At 35.5% G+C, this 25706-nt stretch overlaps 1 protein-coding gene across 1 annotated transcript; it reads right to left on the reverse strand.

Annotated features, from left to right (window-relative positions):
* LOC120629151 lies at positions 1-25706 on the reverse strand. The gene is made up of 10 exons (XM_039897959.1): positions 25464-25706; positions 16153-17460; positions 15515-15647; positions 14168-15329; positions 9621-9819; positions 7791-8100; positions 6764-6977; positions 4319-4502; positions 3376-3540; positions 1-2083 (listed from the first exon to the last, which is right to left on the reverse strand). The coding sequence occupies exons 1-10, from the start codon at positions 25554-25556 to the stop codon at positions 1877-1879; spliced, it is 3975 nt and encodes a 1324-aa protein (XP_039753893.1). The 5' UTR covers positions 25557-25706; the 3' UTR covers positions 1-1876.

The following is a 25706-nucleotide window of genomic DNA, read 5'->3' on the forward strand; positions in this document are numbered from 1 at the left end:
GAGTTATATTATATAGAAGACACTACTCATCAATACTGATTTCCATCCAGTTGTTGTGGTAGTATTGGTTGGTAGGTATTTCGTTGCATTCTAGCATTTTTTGTTTTTTGGGATGCTTCGGCCGTGGCTTGTTGTTATCCTACCGAAAAAACCGCCAAGCGATTTAGCGTTCTTGTAAATTGTCGCGTAAAAACCCATTAGGGGTAAGGGTTTTAAGTAAGTGCCATACCCCTCTAACTAATACATACCCCCTAATAACTCTATGCCCCTAACAGGTGAGCTCTGTACCATCGAAAGCATTATTACTAATTGGTACAGTCAGGGGGAAACTTGTTGACGAATAGCTCTCAAGCGGGTGAGAACTTTTGATTGTTTAAAACCTTCGTTCATAGGAACGATAAATAAATACTAGCTATCGCCCATGTATCTTGTATGTATTAAATATATATTTAATAATTTTTGTTGTTCAATTTGTACTATGATATTTTTAGATTACTATATTTATATCATAATATCATACATAAATATATAGGTATATATGTTGTAAAAACTATCAAGCTTCTATAGCTATATAGTATTTTTCTACGCTTTTGGTTGCCTGGCTATATAGCGATAAGGCCACCCTTTTCTGTGTGTGGTGTACAATAAAAGTGTATTCATTAATTCATTCAATCGTTCGCCTTTATCACGGTTTTTTTACAAATGCCGTGGGAACCCTTAGTTTTCCTGGGATAAAAATGCCTTGCCGCCTGTCGCCTTATATGTTACTTTTCATTAGTTTGAATAACTCTATGCCAATAATAAAGTTGATTGATTGTTAAACTTTCGCATTTAAAATGCAGTCTTGTGTGAGACATGTATTATTACTACAAGAGATACGAAGGGCACGAAATGTGCACCTCTCCTAGAAACTGGAAAATAATGAAAATGGCCCAAATAATTTGAATAATAATTTAAAAAAAATGGAAAACCCATGGAACCACTTGAAGAATCTAGATTAATAATTTTTCTAGGTAACGGATTACTTTGAGAAGATTATTTTTATTGATAATCGCGAATAGTTACAATTATAGATGCACAATCGGCTTGTTCACACTTGTATATAATACATATCAATTTTAGGCTTTACTAAGTTCATCAGATAGTCCAGTAATTATACTGAAATTAGCTAGCTCTGGTACGTCGTTTAAAGACTATATCTCAAACAGAATTAAATTCAATAAAAAGAAATTAAACACTTGTTTGGAGAATTAATAAAAAATATCAACCATTTTAGAAATATGATTCTAAGGTTTTTTTTTATAGATAATGATACTATAGATTCATGGTACTGCAATGGTAAATTAGAGTGTCAGCCAATTACGGCATTTAATGCCAGCAACACTATGAGGCACTTTTGAGGAACACACTAATTGCAATTTTGATAATTTTTTTATACTCCATGGTTATTTTTTTTATATGAAACTACAGTATCATCTGCAATTTCATGGCGAGCCCGCATATTGGAGTAGTGTGGTGGGTCTATGCTCTAGAACTTTCTCTTTTATGCCGGGTGGCCAATGCAAGCTATGGGACATTAACAGACTGGGGATGATGATGATAATTAATTGCTTGGTCTCCCTCATTTTTTTATTTTCCAGTCAATACGTTGTTTGGATTCACCGTACATATTCTTCTATGGAGGGCAATATATTCCTTATACTGTAAAGCTATACCGGTTTCTTGGTACTTCTGTATCGCTGCTTTGGTAGGCAATAGGGCAAGCCTTTCATGCGAATTGCCACTTCGCATTCACTGCTCCTAGCTTTTTGGTTATTTCACCAGCAACTCCTCTTAGACTCATTGACAGCCTAGTTCAACTCTCTGTCCTTGACTGTCACTCGTCATCTATATAAACCACAACTAGATCCTCCTCGTTCTCTATAGCCTTATGCTTTACGTCTGTCAGTGGTGTCTTGTCGGGAACATACTTATAAGGGCTATCCTTGTGTTCGATTCTCATATGAGTACGGACATCCTGGTGCTTACGGAAAGACTTGTTGCAAATCGGACAGTCTGCTTGGAACTTTCTCTCTTTGTGTACCTGGAAAACAATAAACGTCACATTATGTCACCATTTTCACTGGCACAGGTCTCCTCTCAGAAGAGGAAGGGTTTTAGGCTGTAGTCCACCATGATGGACATGATTTTTTTTTTATTTCTTATTACACTACAAGTTAGCCCCTTGACGGCAACCTCACCTGGTGGCAAGTGATGATGCATTGACATGGTAACAAGCTAACCTCACAGGAGCATGGTAGTTACATTTAACCCATAACTTTACCTTTTTTTTAACTGTGTTAAAATCTACTTATATATATTATATATATTTATATACTACGTATATTTATTTAAATTATATATGTATTTGTATCTTTACATTTTGGTATTTATGTATATCTATCAACACTCTTGGAACTATCCCGTTCTCTTGCTGTAAGTCCTATCTACAAAGGTTGCCTGTAAGGGATTGCTTGCAGCAATAAGGCCGCCTTTGCATGTCTACATTGTGTACTGTATACTCCTTACTGTTTCTTTTCCTGTATGTTATGCGTGCAATAAAGTGTTTGTTCTTCTTCTTCTCTAATCGGATTCTACGCGTACACATCATACCGGAACGCTACATCGCTTAGCTGCACGTCTTTGTTGGTAGGGTGGTAACTAGCCACGGCTCAGGCCTCTCACCAGACCAGACCAGAGAAAACAATAAATTCCCAAATCCCCGTGCCGGGAACCGAAACCGGGACCCCCGACTTAAAACACCAAAGCCATATAGCCAATTGCCAATTATGTCATATAGCCAATAATCCTGAAGAATTAGGCTATTAAATGCAAAAAAAAGATTTTAAAAATCAAACTGGAAATTAGCATGCTCGAAAAGAAAGACGTGATTGTCATTCTTTTGTAAAATCACTTTGTAGATTTAATATTAGTATAAATTAACACAACACACACCCATACACACACACGCATAAAAACACACAAACACACACTTAAACACTAACACATTGGTAGGCACAAGCTCTGGTTCATAATAACGACACAGGGAATCCTAGTAAAAATCACTGAACACTATAACTGAAACATTTATTTTTTGTTAAGCTACTTAGATTATTTTGATTGTTACAATGTAATATGTAGTTTTTAAGGGATCAATAGAGCTATATTATTAATAGATTGTTATTATTATAATATAATTAATTTCTAGAGCTTTTGGTGGGCATGCCAAAAATGTTGGTATAGTTTTAAATATTAGTGTAGATAACGGACTAGTGGAAAGTAGAGTAAATACTCCCTAAAATAAATAGAAGATGTGATAGATTCAGATTAACATACCTCCCACATATGGTCCCACTTCTCTCGGAGGGTGGCGAAGAAGATGTGGCACGAGGGGCATTTGAAGCGCGTCTTTCCTCTGCTTATGTGTTTCCTGTAGCTCGACTCGGTGTAGAACACTTTATTGCACTCCTGACATACAAACGGATCAACGTTCTGATGCATCTATAATACAATAAATTTCATTATAAGCTTTTAACCATCCATACTAATATCATATTTTTTTAGCTTTTTGTGACAATACACACATTCACTTACAGAAGCGTAGCTTGTGTTAAATGAAATAATAATAATAATGTATAAAGATAAATGATAAATATTCGAGAGCTCGAATCCCCGCACGCACCATTAACTTTCCTGAGTTATGTGCGTTTCACTTGCTTTAACGGTGAAGGAAAACATCGTGAGGAAACCGGTGTACCTGAGAGTTCTACATAACGTTCTCAAAGGTGTGTGGAGTCCACCAATCCGCACTGGGCCAGCGTGGTGGACTACGGCCTTAACCCCTTTTTATTCTGGGAGAAGATCCTTGCTCTGTAGTGGGCCGGTAATGGGTTTATGTGGTGAAATGAAAACCGAAATAATATTTGCCAGGCTTAAGCGGTACATTACGAATTCGTTTGTACGGATAAATGTGCTCCTTTTGATTTAATATTTAATTAATTTAATATTTAATATTTTTACAGGGTGATTCCTTATAAAATATTCTTATACATCCTTCAATATTATTTAAGTTACATGTTGAAAAAACATTATAAATATTAAAGATTATAAAAAACACAATTTTTATTGTTTTCACTTCTGCCTCTTTCCTTTGAATCGAACATGGTCGTGAAACAAAAAATGGCGGATCGAACCAGGTCTTCCCGAAAAAGAGGCCTCAGCCACGATTTCAGCCATATTCTCTTAAAAATATATGAAAAATAAATTAATAAAACTATACCAGTATATGTTTTTCTAGGAAGGGTTTCCCGGTGAACTTCTTGTTGCATATATCGCAGATCAACACGGAGAGGTTGTGCACCTTTTTGTGCTTTGTGAAGTTGCTAGAGTCGCTGAAAGTTTTGTCGCAGAGTTCGCATTTATACAACGGCAGACTGCCGTGTTCTCGCATGTGACGTTTGTACCTGAAAGTTATCTCAGCTGATTTATCCATATTACCACTGTTGGCAATATATACAACGTGTAAATGACTAACTTCACAAGTGATAAATGACTAAGACACCGGGAGGTATCCTTGCATCGTTGGAGTCCATGTAGGACTGAACGATTCGATTTCGATTTTCGGATGGACACTTGCCGCTAACCACCTGAGGGGTTGGTACGGCGTCACCGGGGGAGTGGGGCGAGCGCGAAAGCTCTCCATGAAAAGAGCCCCAGGGCTCGACGACATCCTGCGAGGGCTCGGACCTCGGCTCGGTTTGACGTTAATCTGAGAATGTGTAACGAAAATGCAGTCGTATTTATATCAAAATACTCACCAACTCAATGTCATGGACATTGGCTATTAATCAAATATAATTTTAATTGTTTCTTGAAAACTATCTAGTAACTAATTAATAATTATTAGGGTATTTGTAAAATCCTTATTAATTTAATTAAATATCTGGCAAATATGAATTTATAGTTATGAAAAGTTTGGTTATTTACCCACTTTATAAAATTACTGTAACACAAGCTTTAGTAGTACATTATGTACTTATTCTGAGACTTATCTGTGAAACCGAAAACCTAGCCCTTTTTGAGTAGACCACTGGCACAGTTTTTGCTGAAAGAAATCAGGCACAGAGCTAACATGTCATGCTAAATTAAAATAACGTGACTCCTGTCACTTTATTAGGTACACGTCACGTAGCGTAGGTACTATGCGCGTGTAGGTCTTTTATATTCAATAGGGTTGTCATAAGTAAACACTTCGAAAGTTTTGAACTAGTCTGTACGGACTAATTGAAGACAGAAAGACTGACCATCTAGAAATGACCACGAAAATATTTAAAGCTAAGCTATTAACAAAAAAAAAGTTACAATTAAATACCTGCTATACTATATACTATACAGAGAAAAGGGATGATAAAAAAGTAAAAGAGAAAATAAATAAATTTAAGTTAGTAGTTGTAGTATTAAGTCAATCAATCTATAAATTTTATATTTTGCTGGAAATAGGTACATATAACATGTTTACATAGGTTTTATTTATTAATTTTAATAAGTGTCACTTATCCTGCCACGATTGGTATTGTCAATCAAGTGGTAGTATTTGTCTTTAATTAAGTTTACATTTTATTTTTTATTATTACAAGTTAGCCCTTGACTGCAATCTCACCTGGTGGTAAGTGATGATGCAGACTACGATGGTAGCGAGCTAACCTGTTAGAAAGTATGGTACTCATCAGTGGCGTGCATAGAGGGTATGCACAGGGTATGCAGATGACATCAAATGAATAAAATCTCGAGTACGAGCTATAAATACTTAAGATGACCTACTTTTTTACTGTGAGATTTTGTTCGAGTTTGTTGTGGGCTCTTCTTAGACCAGGGCGCGTTTGGAACCCTCGTAGCTTTAGGTTTAAGTTGGCGAACGAAGTTATCACCATCCACTTACAATTATGTAAACATAAATGTATGAATGCTTCATAAGTGCCTGTGATAGGCCTACATGAATAAAGAAATTTTGAATTTGAATTTGTAAGGGTAGGCTTTTTATAACTCTTATAATGCCTTATGTTAGGTTTTTATATAACTCGTTATGGAGGTTCATTTTATATCATCTGCATACCCTGGGCATAGCCTCTATGCACGCCACAGGTAGTGGTATATATATATATATATATATATATATTTATTGAAGTAATTATAAATTACACCATACAGATTCTCCTGCTGTTCGCGGAGTATAGCAAATTAAGCTTAATTTTCATAATATATTTCCTTGCGATGTTTTCCTTAAAGCATGTGATATTTAATTTTATTCATTTATTTTAAGTAGGCCTACTTTATAAGCACTTTTGAAACGTCATGTTTGTATGTTTGTAGTGACTCTACCACCGGTTCGGAAAGAAGATTCTACCGCGAAGAGCCGGCAAGAAACTCAGTAGTTGCTCTTTTCCAACATCAACATTTACAATCATTTTTCTATCTTGCGGGAGATGAGAGCGAGGCTGGCTGCTTTCGATCTACCTTGTCATTAAGAAATTCGTCAAATGTATAGTAACCTCGCTGTATTAGATGTGTTTTTACACATTTTTTAAATGTATGCATGTAATTATGTTAGCGGTGCGTGCCGGGGCTCGAACTCGAATCTCCACGAAAGGAAAACCGAAGCCTTACCCACTAGGCTATAGCGAAATGTACTCATAACGCTAGTTAATTAGAAGCACGTATCACAAACCTTTCACTCGTGTAGAAGTTAGCGGAACATATCTGGCACTTGAGGAAACCGTGCTTATGTCTTTCTTGGTAGGCGTCTATCAGTAGATGTTCAATGAAATGACGCTTGCATTCGTTCTTGCGCTCGAATCGCCGTTTACATTTGAGGCAGTACTTCAATTTGTTGAACATCTTCTCGTTGGAGTCTGGTGACAGGTTTATACCCTGTAGGAGCACTGGAAATAAAAGTGTTACCTCGTTAGCCCTTCATTGTAATCTATAGGCGGAGGGTAAACCTGATTTTTGCGTGGCGACATAGGCCGCGGCGACACTTCGCCACGCTGTATGATAGAATTTTTGTATTTCGTATGTAACCATAAAAATGAATATTAATTTTGTAATAAAACAGTCATTTATAACCGACTTTCAAAAAGGAGTGGTTATCCATTTGGTTGTATTTTTTTTAAATTTGTGGAACAAAATTGTAACGCTTTATCTTTTCGTTATGCAATATCTGCAATAACTTACAGAAAACAATATCGATGTTTCACATCTAGTTACGATCTTAACTATTATTTATTGTAAATTCAACATCTCCTCATCATCTGCCGAAGATCTGTTTGGTGTGGAGTATAGGGATATAGGGATATAGAGTAAATAAATACTATTAAACATCGACTGGTCAACAAAAGTCGAACAAGTTCTCTTTCACGGAGTTTTGAAATGAAATAACACCCCCCCCCCCCCCCCCCCCCACAATGAGAAGGGGTTAAGGCCATAGTTAACCGCGCTGGCCCAGTGCTGGTGGACGCCACACACCATTGAGAACATTATAGAGAACTCTGAATGTTTTCCTTCACCGTTGGAGCAAGTAATATTTTAATTGGTAAAAATGCACATAACTTAGAAGAGTTAGAGGTGCGTTTCTGGGATACGAACTCGTGATTCGACCGATTCGAACTAGTAAAGTCGAAGTCCTACCCCATCAACACTAACTCTTGTTTCCCTTCAAAAAGTATAAATGTGGTAGACAAAACAAAAATTCTTACAGAGCATCATTTTCAATTCGTGTTTATGTTCCATAGAGTTCGAGAAACCCTTCCACGGCTGAGTCTTCTTTGTGACGTCCAGAATGTCCAAATGCCCCTCCCAGTGCTTGAATTGGTCGGCAGTTGCCACTTTTTCCGAACAAATTTTACACTGTTGCGTGAATTGCTCGGGTTCTGGGTCTTTGGTAGTTATGACGTAAACGCTTACGTAGCTCTCCTTGATGTGTGCATTTAGGTGTCCCTGGAGCGCCTGCAGGGTCATATAGGGTCTGAAGCATTTGGGGCATGTTTGAGATTTGTAGGCATGCACCTGAAAAGAAATTATATTTATTATAATAGGATAGTTTTCATTACAATTCTTGATGCACTGGTTAGTGCTGTGGTCTTAAAAGTAATAAAAAAGAAAAAATTACAAATATACCCGCAGTACCATCTATCCCCAAAGTAAGCGTAGTTTGTATTATGGGTACTAATATAACTGATGTATACTTACAATATAAAATATACAGATAAACACCCAGAGAATAAAAAACATTCATGTTTATCAGACAAACATTTTCCAGTTGTGGGAATCGAACCCACAGCCTTGGACTCAGAAAGAGGGGTCACTGCCCACTGCGCCAATCTAGGCCGTCAAAGTCTACATAATTTGTAATTTTTATAATTTTCTCTGAGCTGGTGGGACTCAATATCATGGACTATGGACATCGTATCTGAAACCGATTAGGGGGAATGTAACTGCCATACCCCTAACAGGTTATCCCGTTAACATCTAACTAACCAGTAGGTGAGATTGCATTCAAGGTCTAGCTTATAGCGGAATAATCAATAAAAATAAAATGAGGAAAACAAAATTCTTTACCTGGGAAATACGTCATTCCAAATGACCTGTTTAAACATCGCTTAAAAAATTATTACTTATCTATGTAATTGAGTATTAAGTAAGTTTATAATAGCAAAAATATTTATTTATTTATTTATTCCCATCTTACATTTTTGGGATTTTTTATTACATTCTTTCTTACATTTTCTTCTTATCTTATTATACATTATACTATACTATATATTTGACGGCCGACTGGCGCAGTAGGCAGCGACCCTGCTTTCTGAGTCCTTGGCCGTGGGTTCGATTCCCACAACTGGAAAATGTTTATGTTATGAGCATGAATGTTTTTCAGTGTCTGGGTGTTTATATATATATTATAAGTATTTATGTATATTATTCATAAAAATATTCATCAGTCATCTCAGTACCCATAACACAAGCTACGCTTACTTTGGGGCTAGATGGCGGTGTGTGTATTGTCGTACTGTATATATGTGTAGTGTATATTATAGTATATATAAATTTACATCAGTATTTTTGTAGTTAATATTTATTTATATTCGTATTCTAACACTATCATAACAGAATACTTAAACCTAATGCGATAGTGTAACTTTAAAAAAAAAAAATCTTAACATCCTTATGCTATTTAATTAAGCGACTTGATTGGTGGCCCAGTTAGGGTGTAAAGAAAGAACAAACAAACTAAACACACTTTTACATTAATAATAATACTATGTACGTTTTTGTTTACAAAATCATGGGAACCGTTATGTAAATGTAGTGTGTATGTTCATGTAAGTTTATTTTATTTTTTGTAACATCCTTTATGCACCATCCACTTTCCAACATTTTTATCAGCTCAGGTGGCCTTTAAAAGATCACTTTTAGTTATAAGGCCGCCTTTGCACCCCAGCACTAAGTACAATTACTGTTTTCCTTGTGTTTTTCCTAATGTGTTGTGTTGCAATACAGTTTTTTTATTCTATTTCTACTTTACATACCTTGCTAAAGTGCACAATATATTTGTACCAGGTGACGTAAGTGATGTTGCACTTAGTGCACGTATAGCGGGCGCTGCAATCGTCGCCTTTGCTCTTGCGCAGGCACGCCTTCTTGTTGGGGGCGTGCTTCTCTTTCTTCTGATGCAGCTTGAAGGCGAAGTGGTGGCCTTGGAACGAGCACTTTGTACACTTGTACAGCCTGAAACAAGGATTTTATATGTGTCTACCAATCTCTTTACAATTTCTGCTTTTTAAGTGGCTCGTTGAGTACATCGCAACAATGCATGTTTCAAAAAATTGAAACTGAACCAATCAATCCACGCATATAAGTAAGTTACATATAAGTAAGATAAATACTAAGCCGGGGGTTCCCAACCTTATAATAATAATAATAATAACTTTTATTTCGGATTAAATTCCATAACTGGTAACAATTATCATATTAACAATTTTATAAATTAAAATTGGCCAAACCTATAAATTATTTCAATATGTAAGTGTTGTTATTATATATATTTATTTTTATTATTATGTACTTTTGATCTATTTGTGTACACTAGTTTATGTATTAGCATGTAGTTATTCGCATGTATGTATTTGAAACATTTGTCCCCCCAGCAGTCTATTCTCCTCTTCTTTTTTTTCCTAATTCAAAGGTTGCCTGGCAGAGATCGCTATTAAGCGATAAGGCCGCCTTTTGTATTCTACTTATTTCTTTATGTTTATGTTTTTATTACATTTTGTACATGTTAATGTTGTGGTATACAAATAAAGAGTTTTAGTAATAATAAATATGAATATCACCTAACTATGGTAAGTACCCTCTTGAGCACTTTGTGTTTGAGTGTGTACCAACCCAGTGCTCTCTATAAAGGGATATTCCCATTTATTGGTTAATATTTTCAAAATACTAATTCTTATTAAGACAGTGGAGCTCGTACAAGTTTATAAAGTCCCGGCGCCCAAACGTCTAGTACGTTTTACGTTGTACGTTTAGATAGGCAGATAGTCGCAAAATATAAAACATCCTCATTATGAAGCTAATAAAACCATAATAATTAATGTATTTTAACAAAGAATTAAGAACAGTACCCCAACAATTGAATGGCTGAGCTTGGTTTTTTTCAAAGTGTGGCACATGCCGTGACCACTCTGCAACTATCAAAAGTTTTTTTTAAATTTTTTATTTCAGAAGGAGCGCTTTGCGTCGCACCGCTGTACTTTAAACGGCGCCCAGGTTGGGTAGCCCTATACTCAACGATTACCACAGACCCATAACGCTAGAGTGGTGACAACTGACAAGTAACAAACACACAGTACCCTCTGCCAAAAAGTTTTCAGCAATCTTTTCCATTGATGGACATAGATAGTCAACTAGATGATAACTGGAAAACCATCTCATAGAAACAGAGCAACTCTTCGCAAGGCATGCTAGGAACACGTCTGATAAATTACCATCCTATGCCCATCAACTTGAAACGTAGGTGTTAAGCCACATGCGCCTATTATTACACTGCTTTCTGACCGGAACATAAAAATGCTCAATGGCAACAGAAATAAGCCCGTCGGTGCTACTACTTCCCCGCGCGAGCTGTCACAGGAAGTCCACTACTACTAAGTTCTTCACGCGAACTTCACGCTACAATCCTTTTTGTTGTAGCGCAATGTTAACATTCCACAAAAATGGGCCACAATACGGGCTGGGCACAAAAGATATGCATAAATATGCCGTATAAATTGCGGCATGTTTGTGCATATGAATTGCGGCATAATTGTATATATAAATTAAAAAATAATAAAACATACATACATATCAGAAATACCTCCCGGCCGAGAAATAAATAATCAGAAATGCTTCGCGGACGAGAAATCTAGATTAATATTATTAAGAGGGATGATTTTATTTGTTTGTTTGTTCCCAATAGGCTCCGAAAATACTCGACCGATTTGGACCATTTCTTAGCCCGAAGAAAGCTAAACTATCACGAAGTAATATACTTTCAAAATAAATTGGAAAATAAGTCCTCGAGGAAAATGACTTAATATCGTATTAGTTAAGTAGCAATATCATAATTTTGTGTTCTAAAATTTTATTAAATCACTGATAAAACAAAAGTGTGTTACATTATTATCGCAGTTTTAATTCTCATTTAAGTAAATAATTTTATCATCAATTAAATAAATGGTTATTTAAATAGCAGTACAATACTTCTTCATTCCTTCCAATTGAACATTTAATTTAGAAGTTTAAGCGAGTTAAAAAAAAAATTAAGGCTTACACATTTATACAAAACAGTTATTAATTTTCAAAGTTATTTTTAAAAACTACACCCGATTTTAAAAACAAGGACCTCAATATATGCAGAACTACAACTTAATTGAATTCCAATTGTCTCCCAAATAAACTGTTCATACTGGATGCTAAAGCATATCAATCATAAAAAACACGCAAACGAAGTCGCGAGCAACAGCTAGTATATTATAATAAATACTGAGCGTACGAGAAACACATAAAAAGAAATACCGCGTGAAATAAGTCCAGGGTAATTGTAAATATTAAAAATAACTTTTATATTAGAAATGTCGATCTAACAAATATAATAATTAATCTATATACAAACATGCATTTCAAACGTTACTTCTACAATAGACCAAGAGACAGTGGGAAATGTTGAGGTGTTTGATAAAATAGTAATGTTTATTATTCCTTCAGGCCTTACCGTCGCGGTGTGCAATGACTTCAGTATGAGGATTTCCTGGATTATTTTCCAGTATTATAATTTAGTTCCTAAGTTCCTTGTATAATGACAATATTTGTGCGGCGGATCAGCGGTAAAGGCTATTATATATCTACAAGTTCTAGAAGTAGGTCCCTTCCAGGTGATAAGCGATTATGCAGTCTTAAGATGGCAACGGGCCAATCTGTTATAATATCCAGTGGTAAGCGTGTAATAAACTACAAACACTGTACAACTGTATCCACACACACTTGACACTTGTATGCTTCTCTGACTGGACTCACTCATCACTCGTTGTCAGGTGTGAATAAAGTCCAGCGCTAGCTCGTTATCGAATAAAATAAAAGCTCAATCATAATATTCCCCTTTCCCCGAGGATGGGGAACTAGACGGACAAAGGTGCGCAAGTTACGGGTAGTTCTATTCGCCATACTCAGGCACAGAAGACTAACTTAACAAACATTCAGCTTTTATCAAGCACCTTCTCATAATTTGCCGCTTCCTCTCGGGCTAGGCAAATCTAAACACAAACATCACAAATAGGAAATTGTTACGTACATACTATTTACACTGATGTTCTTCATTATCGCATTTGACTTCTAAGTAGGTTTAGTAGTAAGCGCGGTCTAAGTTACCTAAAAAAACCCCCAAAGTGCAAGTCGTAACTTAATCTAAACAAGTTGGACTTAATCTAAAGTAAGGTCACGAGTATTTCATAGATTTTATGATTAAAAAACTGTCTTCTTTATGCCAAAAGAAGCTTTATTTAAATAAAGAAATAAACCTTCTTTTCTAAATTTCGATTTGTCGATTATGTTAATTCAGTGGTAAAAGTGCTAGATCGAACTCGTACGGTCAATCAACCCAATAAACGCAGGAAAGCGTCCATTGACAGATTAATGGCTACTATTCAAAACCGCTGTTACAATTGTGTTCCTTACCTTAGCGATAGGGAAAATTAACCGGTTTTTAAACCTGATACTAACTATTTATCTCGATTTTTTGTTTCATAAAATGGAAGCACGCGACCTGGAAGTTATGCCATACCTCTTTATTCTTGCTCAACTTTTGATAGGTTTCAACGTTCTGCCATAAGCCCGCGCTAAAGAATTGTAGTAAAAATTGAGCTTTCACTTAATGCAAATAAGATCTATTTTACTCCAATGTTCAAGTATATCGAATTTCCTTTTTATACTCGAAAACGACTCCTCGATTGCTACTGGAGTAATAATACTGGGCGCTGTACGACATACGTAAGTCTCACTGTCACAAGTTGTTCACTTTATCATCTAAGCCTAATATTGTTCTACTGTTGAGAACCTACCGGATAAAATCTTTTGAGATGTCTCTCAATAAGTTCAAGTTTATATAAAAATATTAAAGAAATCGCTGTAACTTCATAGCTAAATATTAATAGACTGTGAAATGGTAAAAACAAAAATCCGGATAAGTTTGTCGTGGGCGCTTCTTAGACCAGGGGGCGGTTGAATCCTTCCTAGCTTTAGTTTTAAGTTGTACTGTGATAGGTCTACATGAATAAAACATTTTTGAATTTGAATTTGCACCGGTCATCTCTCAGATCGGGGAAAAGCAATTATAGCTAAGAACTAATGCCAGTCTTATAACTATTATCCAAACAATAACTATAATAACTGGAACTAAGGGATTTATGGGGTCTGTCACATTTCTTGGTCAGACCTAAGAATTTTCTCGTGTAACGAAAAAATTTCATAGTTTAAATAGGATAATAGCGAGAGTGAGTATTAAGATTAACTCTTACGTGTTAAGAAAAAAATCAATGATATTTACTTTCTCTGATTTGAATGGTATACAACCAATTCGGGCTCCACTCCTTGCGATTCTACGTCACCAGACGCCACCGACGCTTTAGTTCCGGGTTCCATTTCATAATTCATAGATACACTATTATTAGGATCCAATATTATCATGTCATCTTCTAATAATTCATCCAGATTCTCTTCTTTTATCTCGTATGCTAATTCTTCTGCATTTACATCGAAATTAGTGTAAAAATTCTTGAGATCCGGTTCTTCCTTTATTCTAACGTCCAATTCATCAGTTTTATTGCCCTCTTCATTATTGATATTATCAAAACTGGAACTCAATGTACCATTATCAGTTTTCAATTTACCTTTTTCGTTATTTCTGGGTGCTAATGTATCTTTATTGGTATTCGATTTATCTTTCTTATCATTAGCTTTCAATTTATCAAAATTAGTTCTCAATTTGTTATTAATGTTGGCTCTTAGTTTTTTTAAATTAGTTTTCAAATTAATTTTAGAATTAGATCTTAATTTATTAATCTCGGTTAGTGATATTGGCGTTTTTTTATTAGTGCCACTTATGATACTGCAGTCACCGTCAACAACTTTATCGTTTTCCTGGACTATATCCATATCTTCTTCTTTAATTCTCATGACATTTTCAATTTTTATATTAGGCATCTCGTTTGGTTCTTGTTGAGCGTTATCTGTTTCGTTGTAATCTAGCTTTTCTTCTTTGATCACTAAACAGGGATCGAAATGATTAATTTCAGTTTGTCGGATATCACTGATGTTGCCATTTGATATTTCTGTAGTGTTTTCATGTTCGTCGATATCGTCTGACACATTTTTTTGTATACTTTCGTTTATGTGATCATCGGTATAATTTGAAGGCTCTGCTTTGATGTTGTTAATAATATTGTCTAGATAATCATCAGGCGTACTAATGTCAATGACGACACTTTGATTGGAATCATCGAGAATTCTGACGTCTAAATCTTCATCTTCTTGTGGACTATCAGTTATGTAAATAATATCATTTTCTTGTTTAAAATCTGATTTTTCTTCAACTTTGTATGTTTTAGCGGGGCGACCTACGTTTTTGAAAAACTTTATTTTCGTTTCATTAGTGTTCTTATCAGCACATTCATTTGTGTGATGATTTGTTGAGCTACCAGATGGTTTACCTTAAACCAACATGATACAATCAATTAATTTAAATGTAAAATCATCCCTACTAATAATATGAACTAGTTTTTGCTTGGCTCTGACGTACTTGTTGTTTCAGACAAGAAACGCCCAGACCTCGTTAAGCTAGGTAGTGATTATAAGTAAGTACGAGTTCGCTTTCTTTTTTAATTAAAAAACATACCCAACGTGCCCAAAAGTCCGCCGTAAGCACGCTCAGAGGTTTTTTTAGTCATATCGAGAGATTCCAATTCCTTTTCCCTCTCTATATGCTTCATTCCTGGTTGAATAGCAGCCAATGTCTTCGGAACTACTACCTGTAAAATTTATAAATTTATCACAATATATCTACCGTGTGTTGACAGCAAATCAGATATCATCCTTTTAGCTTGCGTACGAGACGACTAAAGGTCAACGTGTAGCAGCATCCTCAGTGCTACTACTACCATCGTATGCAATCGTTTAAGGTAGTGTGGTGACTATGTGAAAACAATCCCGTTGGGAGAGCCTTTTAGTACAGAAGTGGACTGTTGTGGGCTACAAATGATGAGGATATCTCCAGTGCTGAAAATGGGCCAACGAACCAAACGAATGCTTAGCACGACGCGACGAACAGGTACCCGTAAACGTTACGTGTTTTAAGTTTGACGGAATTTTGTGGCTATAGCTTAATATCATCTCACTCGTGTCAGCCTTCAAACAGAAAAAAGGCATAAAAATAATGGTTCATTTGTTGGGGAGACACATACACAGACACAGAGAATTTTACGTTAAACATAAACACCTGGTGATATGCGTGGCTTAATGGAAAGGTCAACTTACCACATCATAACAAGTCCCTAAACTTTTGCTTTCGAAAAATCCCACATGAGCATTTTGTTTATGTTTGTTAATGGAGAACAAAGTAGGAAAATATATATCATCCTTGCAATAAATGCATTTGTATAATGTTGTGTATTTATCAGTGTGCTCCATTAAATGCTGCAATTCCATACACTGTTTCCTTAGTACCAAACCGCACACTTTGCATGGATAGAGATGTTGCGTTGAATTTAAATGAATTAAAAGAAATGTGTGGCTATTGAACTTTTGAAAACAAAACTTGCATGATGCCACTGGAGGCTTTAAGGGACAGTCATGTAATGCTTGTAAATGAAAGGGGTAATCACAGTGGCTGCAGATTTTTAGCACCCAATCTTCGGGAAGATCAGACCTCACACTGTGACGTTGTACCATGTGTTCGAGCAATAGCTTCTCCGAGGTCAGCTTTGCTGAGCATTGAGTGCACGCATGTATTTCATTAAGTGGGTTTTTACCCGTAACTCTTTTGTACAATGAACAACTGTTCTCATGGTCACATAATAAAGTACATGTATAAAATTTTTCCTTGCAACCACTGCACCTATATTCTGTAGATTTATCCAAATTTGACATTATATGCATTGTGATTTCTTTGCCACACCTCCAACAGTTCGAGTCTACTGAATATCTTTTATCATTGAGGTCTGTGAGGCCAGCATGTGTTATTAAATTGCCCTCGTGAGCTAACACATGGCATTCATGGGAAATAGTCTGCAATAGAATGGTCATTAATTTTTCATGTTGCATTATGTGTTCTCGAAAGTCATGCAGATGCCACCAGGCCTTTTTACATGTGTAACATTTGTACAAGAGCGGAGTCTCTCGTATAGTCGGGAATGTGTTGCACCAATTTTTCCACGTCCTACGAAATATATTTTGCAGTTTGATCTCTACGTAGGCTACTCTAGTCCCTTCTTTTGTCCTTTTTTTGCCAAGAATATTCCTGACGTTCAGCTCTATTCTTTTATCAGCGACGCTTGTGGTTTCCCGCGATACTTTCTCGAATTCTTTTCTTATAACGTCTTCAGATATTCTGAAGTAAAGTACTTCAGGTTCCTTGCTTGACCGAGGGACAGCAGTAGGTTCTGATAGACTCTTCACAGAGTCGATTTTTATATTTAAATTTTGTTCAGTTTCCTGTGGCTCATCGACTTCCTCCATTTCCACTTTGACGGAAAACTGCAATGGTTTTGGTGAGGATTGCTGTCTGCTCAACTTTTTCAATATGGACTTATTTTTCATATGTGCCAATGCTGCTTCAATTTCTTGCTGTAAGTTAAAATTACAATATTTATAAAACAAAATTTAATAATTTATTATCTATATATATAAAAGAAAGTTGTGTTAGTTACACCATTTATAACTCAAGAACGGCTGGACCAATTTTTATGATATTTGATTATTTGGATAACTCTTAGACCGGAATAGGATAATATATCATAGATAATTATCCTATAATAAGTATTAAAATATAACATTCATAAAAAAAAAAATTCACGGTACGAAGTTCGCCGGGACAGCTAGTTATTAATAAAAAGAGGAAAGATTTTTTTTTTTTGTAATCGAACTTTTAAACTAATTAACCGATTTTAATGATACTTTCATAATTAGAGGGCAATTTTATGTAAAATAGATCGTATTTTATTTCATTTACAATAAGATTGCAGACTGAAGTGTAAGTTTTTGTAAAGCAAGTAAGAAGAAACGCGGTAAACGTGACGCATAAAGTGAGCGACAGCATATATAACTTTTATATTTAAGAAGCAATAGGTATTTTTTTATTTCAAAAAAAATTAATAAATCTTTATGTCATGTTTATTGGTCATCAAAAATTATGAATTCTTAACAAAATAAGTTAACTTATAGACACAAGTATTCAAAACAAATGATTTTTCAGTATTACTGCGTATCATTTTGACGAATGTTTAGAGAGATACCTAATACGAGACAGGTATGGAACCGCGACCTTGTCGTAATTTATTTATTTATTTAGCAAAAACACACCCCGTGAAGACATTACAGTTCCGTCTCCCCGGGGCTATAAACAGAACTCAACAATTACAAAATAACAATAATAATATAATCATAATCCCTATCCCTACTAATATTATAAATGTCAATGTAAGTTTGTTTGTTACGTTTTTATGCAAAAACTACTTAACCAATCCTCATGAAACTTTGTACACATATTTATGGAAGTGTTACAATTAATATAGGATACTTTTTATCCCGACATTAAGCTCGGTTCCTTTGGGTGAGGGGATGAAAGTGTTTGACGATTTTACACCATACCTTCGACAAATTATAACCGATTTAAATAATTATTTTTGTACTATAGAAGTTATAATATGTGTTTAATTTTACCCAAACTTTGTGTAGATCTGATGAATGTGGTTGGAGATAGAAGACAGAACTCCTCAGCGGACAGCAGCAAAGGCTTAGCGATACTGAATACTTTCATTTCTTTTAGAACTACAACTAAATTGAATGCCACATCAAAAAACAAAATCAAACGCGGACGAAGTGTCGGGCAACATCTAGTAATATGATAAAAATCAATGTCACTTTTCGATGTAATTTTACAACTCAAGAACGGGCTCACCAACCAAATGTTTAGGCTTTGGTCGGACTATTAAATAGATGGTTTACGTAAGTTTGCACAAAATCGGTTGAGCGGTTCTTCATTTATCACATTATTTGTAACTAATAAATTCGATAAATGGCGGATCATTTTAAATATTGGATAGAAGCAGGCGTTACTTTGCGGAAACAACAATTATTCATTGTAAAGTCAACATCTCCTGAGGATGCTCCGGTTTCGGAGCGAAACGTGCGTAGAGGGTATATTGCCGAAGATCTGTTTGGTGTGGAGTGTAAGGATTGAAGAAATTATAAATTACACCACTCAGATTCTCCTGCTTTTCGCGGAGATAATAGCGGATCATTTTTTTAATGGGGACAAATTGACAAATTGAAAGTATCAGCATGTTGTTATGTCATTCATGCGGTCATTTAATTTTGGACGTGCTTCGATTAAATATGATTTCAATAAGAAATTCATCAAATGTAATCATTGAATTTTTAATTTTCTGTCTGTCTGTCCAGGCATCACGTGAAAAGTACTGAACTGATTTAAATAAAATTTGATATAGTTGTGCCTAATAATCCGAGTCAATATATGAGATACTTTTTATCCCGATAAACAGTAAGTTTCCTCCGGGAAATGGGGTGAAATTTTTATCCATTTTACTTCATAGCTCCTTTAAACTTGAATCGATTTATTTTATGTGAAAGTGTGTACTATTAGGCATGTATTGTCTAGTTTTAAGGATGATCTGATGAATATTGCCGGAGATGAAGGACATAACTCTTCACAGATAACAGCACGTCGCAAGGCATATGGGACAACGGTCGAATGCATGCGTATCCTGGAATAGCTCATAGGAAAAGCCAACAGCTCCTACAGTCATTTGTCTTTCAAAATCTATGCAACGGAGTTTTAGATTGTTGTTTTTTTTTTTAGATAGGCATAGTTAAAATATTATCAAGCTTTTGAGTTTGTTTGGTTGAACGCGCTAATCTCAGAAAATGCTGTTTCAATTTCATTAAGGCTATACAACATCACGCTTCGACCAATGGCTCCCATTATTAATGAGAAATGTTGCAAAAACTGCATGAAACATTCTTTTTGAGAGCGTGTGAACATACTCATTCGCGGACCAAGTCGCGCGGGTCCGCTAGTAATAATATAATCATTAGTGTAGATTACCCACTTACTATTAACATTTTAATTTTTTTGGAAGCGACGGGGTGTGAAATGTATCCAGCTCCGATGGATTATGCGTTAGGCCAATGCGCGGTACGAGTCAGTGGGGCGCTTTACCATGCTGCAGAACTAAATTGACTACGAATTTAGTTCTATAGCATGGTAAAGCAAACAAATGGCAACACGCACTGGCAACATGTACCGGACGTAGAGTGACATCTGCGAAAGGTACAGAAGTCATTTGTGGGATTGAGTATAAGCTTTTATAATATGATTCCCAAGGTAATTTTGGACCTACCAATGCATAAATTTAAATGTGATAAAACACATTTATTACAGCGAGGTTACTATACAATTGATGAATTTCTTAATGACAAGGTTGCTTGGAAGCATCCGGCTCCGGTTTCATCTCTCACAAGATAGAAAAATGAATGTTAAAACGTAAAATGTAAATTTTTGATGTTGGAAAAGAGCAACTGCTGAGTTTCTTACCTAACCGGTGGTAAAGTCACTACAAACAGACAGACTTGACGTTTCAAAAGTGCTTATATTAGGCCTACTTGAAATAAATGAATTATGAATTTTGAATTTGAATCAGAGCAAAGTAAAAGTCAAAGTCAAAAATATCTTTATTCAAGCAGGCTCATAGGTGGCACTTTTGATGCGTTGGTACATTGGATGAGAATTACACGGTAGTGATATGATGGCGATAACCATATTCGTTAACTTAAAACTAAAGCTAGGAGGGTTCCAAACGCGTCCTGGTCTAAGAAGAAGCCCTCAACAAACTTACCCGGGTGTTTTTTTTTGTTATCACGTTCTTATTGTGATTTAAAATTATTAGAAGAGCAACCTGGTTAGAGCAATAATTCACACCCAAGCTCTTTAATCGATTACGTAGTCCTTTATACTATAATAGGACTTTTCTATAAGCTTACGTTTAATACAAACTTTGAACTTTTTAAGAGACATCTCAAAGATGTGAATGGGTAGTTTATATGTAAGTTTATTCTTACTTCTAATGTTTAAATTATTGCAGTCACATTTAAAGGACCGTTCTTTTACCGACGAGGCCGATCCAATTACAGCGAGGAGTGCGACACGGAGATGTTGTTTCTCTGAAGCTGTTTACCGCTGCATTGGAGTACGTCTTTAAGCTTCTGTATTGGAACGGACTTGTCATCAACGGCGACTAAATAACTCAACTGCGGTTTGCCGACGATGTGGTCATAACGGCAGAGACTCTGGGAGACCTTAATACGATGCTCAATGACCTTAGCAGAGTCTCTCAACAGGTGGGCCTGATGAACATGAGCAAGACGAAAATTATGTCTAATGCTTTGCATTCGAGATTGTAGACGAGTAGGTACATATACTTAGGACACACGACCCAGTTAGGTAGGTAAATTTTTAGTGAAAGAGGTAAACCTCTTGTCATTTTTTCGTCCAAAATGTCTCAGTGCCTGAAGACAAAAGTATTCGAACAGTGCGTGTTGCCAGTGATGACTTACGGATCTGAAACGTGGTCGCTTACTATGGGCCTCATAAGAGCTCAGAGTATCAGCGGGCAATGGAGAGAGCTATGTTAGTGATCAAATAAAAAATAAAGAGATCCGTAGAAGTACCAGAGTTACCGACCCACATAGCTCAGCGTGTCAAGCTGAAGTGGAAATAGGCGGGGCATATAGCTCGGACAACTGATGAACGTTGGGATCCCAAGGTGCTAGAATGGCGACCCCGCAAAGGTAAACGCAGCGTTGGTCGGCCCCCAACAAAGTGGACGGACGACATCAAACGAGTTGGGGGAGCCGCTGGAAACAAGCGGTCCAGGACCGTGGATTTTGGAACTCCCTACAAAAGACCTATGTCCAACAGTGGACTTCAATCGGTTAAAGTGATGATGATGTGGTGAAGTATATTAAGAAGTTTTGAACTTTAAATATACCCATTATTTATTCAATCATAATCATTTCATTCTCTCATTATGTAATATAGCATGCGATTACATACACGCGTATGTAGTTAAAAAATGATCCTCCTTCTGGAAGTCAGGAAATAAATCATAGCACTCGGTACTAACCGAACCAAGTTTATAATCTCATGAGTAAAAATGTTTAACGCCTGATGCAGTGGGCACGTATGCAGCGGGCAGTGGGCAGCTATAATATTACAAGGCTTTTTAGTTTGTTTAGTTGAACGCGCTAATCCCAGGAACTGCTGTTTCGAATTGGTTTTTTTGGTAGCTATCTTTTAAAAGAAGTCGCGAAGTCTCGAGGAACCACTAATACTACGGTATAATAAGTACTAAAAAATATAGGTCTTAAGTTGGAAGATCACCCTGGTGCAGCTTTGAGCACTGTGGTTTTATGTGGGATGTCCCGGGTTCGATCCCGGCAGGGACTATTTGAGAATTTATAATTTCTGAAGTTTCTCTGGTCTGACCTTACCGATAAAGACGTGCCGGTAAGCGATTTAAAGTTCCGGCACGATGTGGTGTAGAAAACAATTAACGTTTAATATTACTGCCAGTTCCCCTTATAGGTTAGCCCGCTACCATCTTAGACTGCATCATCTCTTTGCACCAGGCAGTCAAGGTCTATCTGTTGTAATAATTGACTGGTGCTCCAATTTCCGTAAATATCTTTAAATTTTCAATTCGACGGCCGATTGCCGCAGTTTGCAGCGACCCTGCTTTCTGAGTCCACGGCCGTGGGTTCGATTCCCATAACTGGAAAATGTTTGTGTGATGAGCATGAATGTTTATCAGTGTCTGGGTGTTTATATGTATATTCTAAGTATTTATGTATACTATTCATAAAAATATTCATCAGTCATCTTAGTGTTTGTACTGTCGTAGTATATTTATTTATTTATTTTAAAATTTAATCCTTGTACATGTCTTTTCTGACGGTCAGAGGCTAGTGGTTAGAACTTTGGCCTCCTTTTCAGATGACCCAATTTAATGCCTAGCACGAACCTCTAACTTTTCAAAAGTTGTGTGCTGTGCTCAAATTTAAGTAATTGAAAATATCAATTGCTTTAACAGTGAAGCATAATATTTATTTATTTATTAAGAACACTAATGAAAAATGTGTAATATGCATGTTATATTACACATTTTTAAACATAGCACACACACAAAATCATGGACTGATATGCACGTCAATGACAATATTATGAGGAAACCTGCATAGCGTCCTGAAAGCTTTGTGAAGTCTAACAATTCACACTTGGCCAGCATGGTGGTATTTAGTCTAATTTTATAATCACCATCAAAGACATATTAAAAGTGCCTTCTATAGTCTTATTTGAATAAATAAGGGTTTCATTGGATTTGAGTAAGTATAGAGCACCCCACTACAAAACATAGAAATAGTTGAAACAGCAACATATTTTATAGCTCAACTTTGATCGCGCTCACTGTTTAGCTGTCTAGCATATACCTGTTGGAAAAGGTCTATATAGGTACCCTAGTATGTGGAAACATTAAGTGGAACTCATGACTACTCTCACAGTATCTATAGTCACTACATCTTTGTAAATTACACATAAATTACCTCAAAATAATTATGAACTAGCTGTTGCTTGCATTCTTCATCTGGATTTATTAGTTTTTTATAAATCCTGTTGTTTTCCTGGGATAAAAAGTATCCTATTTTACTCTCTGTTTTTTCAACTCTATACCAAAAATTACATTAATTGCTTAGTTATGGAGTAAAGGAAGGACAAACAAACTTTTGCATATTATATATAATATTAGTTAGGAATCAAAACTGAAATTAAAAAAATTCTATATTCATGTTTACCTATCGCAAGCACTTATGAAGTGTTCATACATACTTTTTCCCATTTTTGTTATTACATTTGGTAATTTAAAAGTAAAGCTAGAGATCCAAATGCAACCAGGTATGAGAAAAAGCCCACAAAAAACTCAGCCAGGTTTTTTTATTGTCACCATCTATCTTGGTCAATTATTATTCAGCTGTTAAATAAAAGCTATTCATACCAAGACTTTTTTGTTGTTAATTAATTTAGGAATTAAATATTATAATAGGATTTTTCTATGAGCTTTGAACTTATAGTCAGAAAAATTGGGCCAAAAAATTTTTTTTTTTATCTTTACTAATATTATAAATGTGAGAGTGGATTTGTTTTGTTTGTCCTTCCTCTACATCCTAACTAAGTTACCAATCTACTTCATTTTTGGCATAGAGTTAGTTGGAAGAACTAAGTTTAACAATACATAGTGTGGGTCATTACAACACAACATTATTGAAAAGATCCACAACATTATCAATCTTCATTTATTTCAAGTAGGCTTACTCTATAAGCACTTATGAATCGTTAATTCTGTCTGTTTGTAGTGACTCTACCACCTTTGGATGTCAGACTCTACTGAGAAGAAGGCGGCAGGAAACTCAGAAGTTGCTCTTTTCCAACATCAACAATTTACATTTTACGTTCATTTTTCAATCTTGTTAAAAATGAAAGTTTACACAACACCCATAAATAGTACACTGTTCTGTATTCATGGTGGGTTCTTATTCCTCCTGGCAAATATTTTCAAACTACCACAAAAACTAAGCCTAATAAAACCAGTTATCACCAAATGCAATTATTTCTGTTGTTTGTTACTTAAATTTGTCTAAACCGATGGTGATGATGGAACTGGGTATATTGATCTAGGATTCTAAATATGATACATACTATAAGCCTGCCAAATTCTTTGCCTGGAAAACAAACAGTTTCTCCAAGGTTAAAACAAAAACCGAAACAAACACAAGTGAAGTCACAAGGCAACAGCTACCACTAAATAAAATGTATGTGAAACCACAGGGTTTAGTGATTGTTATGTGCAGTTTACATATTGTCTAACTCAAAAGTTAGTTACTTTTGTTACATAATTGCAATTCTGTTTTTATTATCCAATTTCTATCTTAAAATTTCCTTTTAAAACTCTATTGATTTTATGAATAAAAATTATAAACCATAAACTTCTTAAAGAACTTGTTTGGAACACTAAAAAATTGTGTTAATTTGTCATATACTTGACATTTACCTATTTTTCTTAATTTGATAAATATAAAATTGATCAATGGAAATAATTAGGTTCTGATGAATAGAAATAATTAGGTTCTTGAGGTTATGAAGGTATTATCCAAATAGATGCTACCAACATGTTTTAACTATGTCAGTACATCAATTGCCCATCATTTTTGTTTAATTCGAACATTTCTACCTAACTTCATTTTATTAACACGTGATAAATTGTGTAAACAAAGTTTTTTTTCTGAAAAATATATCTACCCACATGGAATTTAAATACTCGGTTACTAATAATTAAGTGAGATTTCAACGCTAATACGAATAAACTTTGATCGAGAATAAAATCTATGATAAAAACGATATAATAATGTAGACATTTTCTACTTCAAGGTCTCAAATCATCAACGATTTTTATTGAAGATCGCAAATCACAAACTTTCTTACAAAATGGTGGGCCTACCTGCATAACTGCGATATTTTCATCATCGGAATCCATACAATCCCTCGGGACTAATTTCGACTTTCGGGTCCTTCTCTTGCTATTTTCCTCCATTTTCAAACTTTAAATCACATACTATTTTAAAAACTTTCACTGCAGTCCATAGATATAATTAATAATTTCCGTACCTTCTATCTACGGCGAATATTAGTCTGGAGTTTGACGTTTAAAGCGACTAAATGTAAAAGCATTGTAACGCAATAG

The sequence above is a fragment of the Pararge aegeria genome, chromosome 2 (assembly GCF_905163445.1).
Source record: "Pararge aegeria chromosome 2, ilParAegt1.1, whole genome shotgun sequence".
Lineage (NCBI taxonomy): Eukaryota > Metazoa > Arthropoda > Insecta > Lepidoptera > Nymphalidae > Pararge > Pararge aegeria.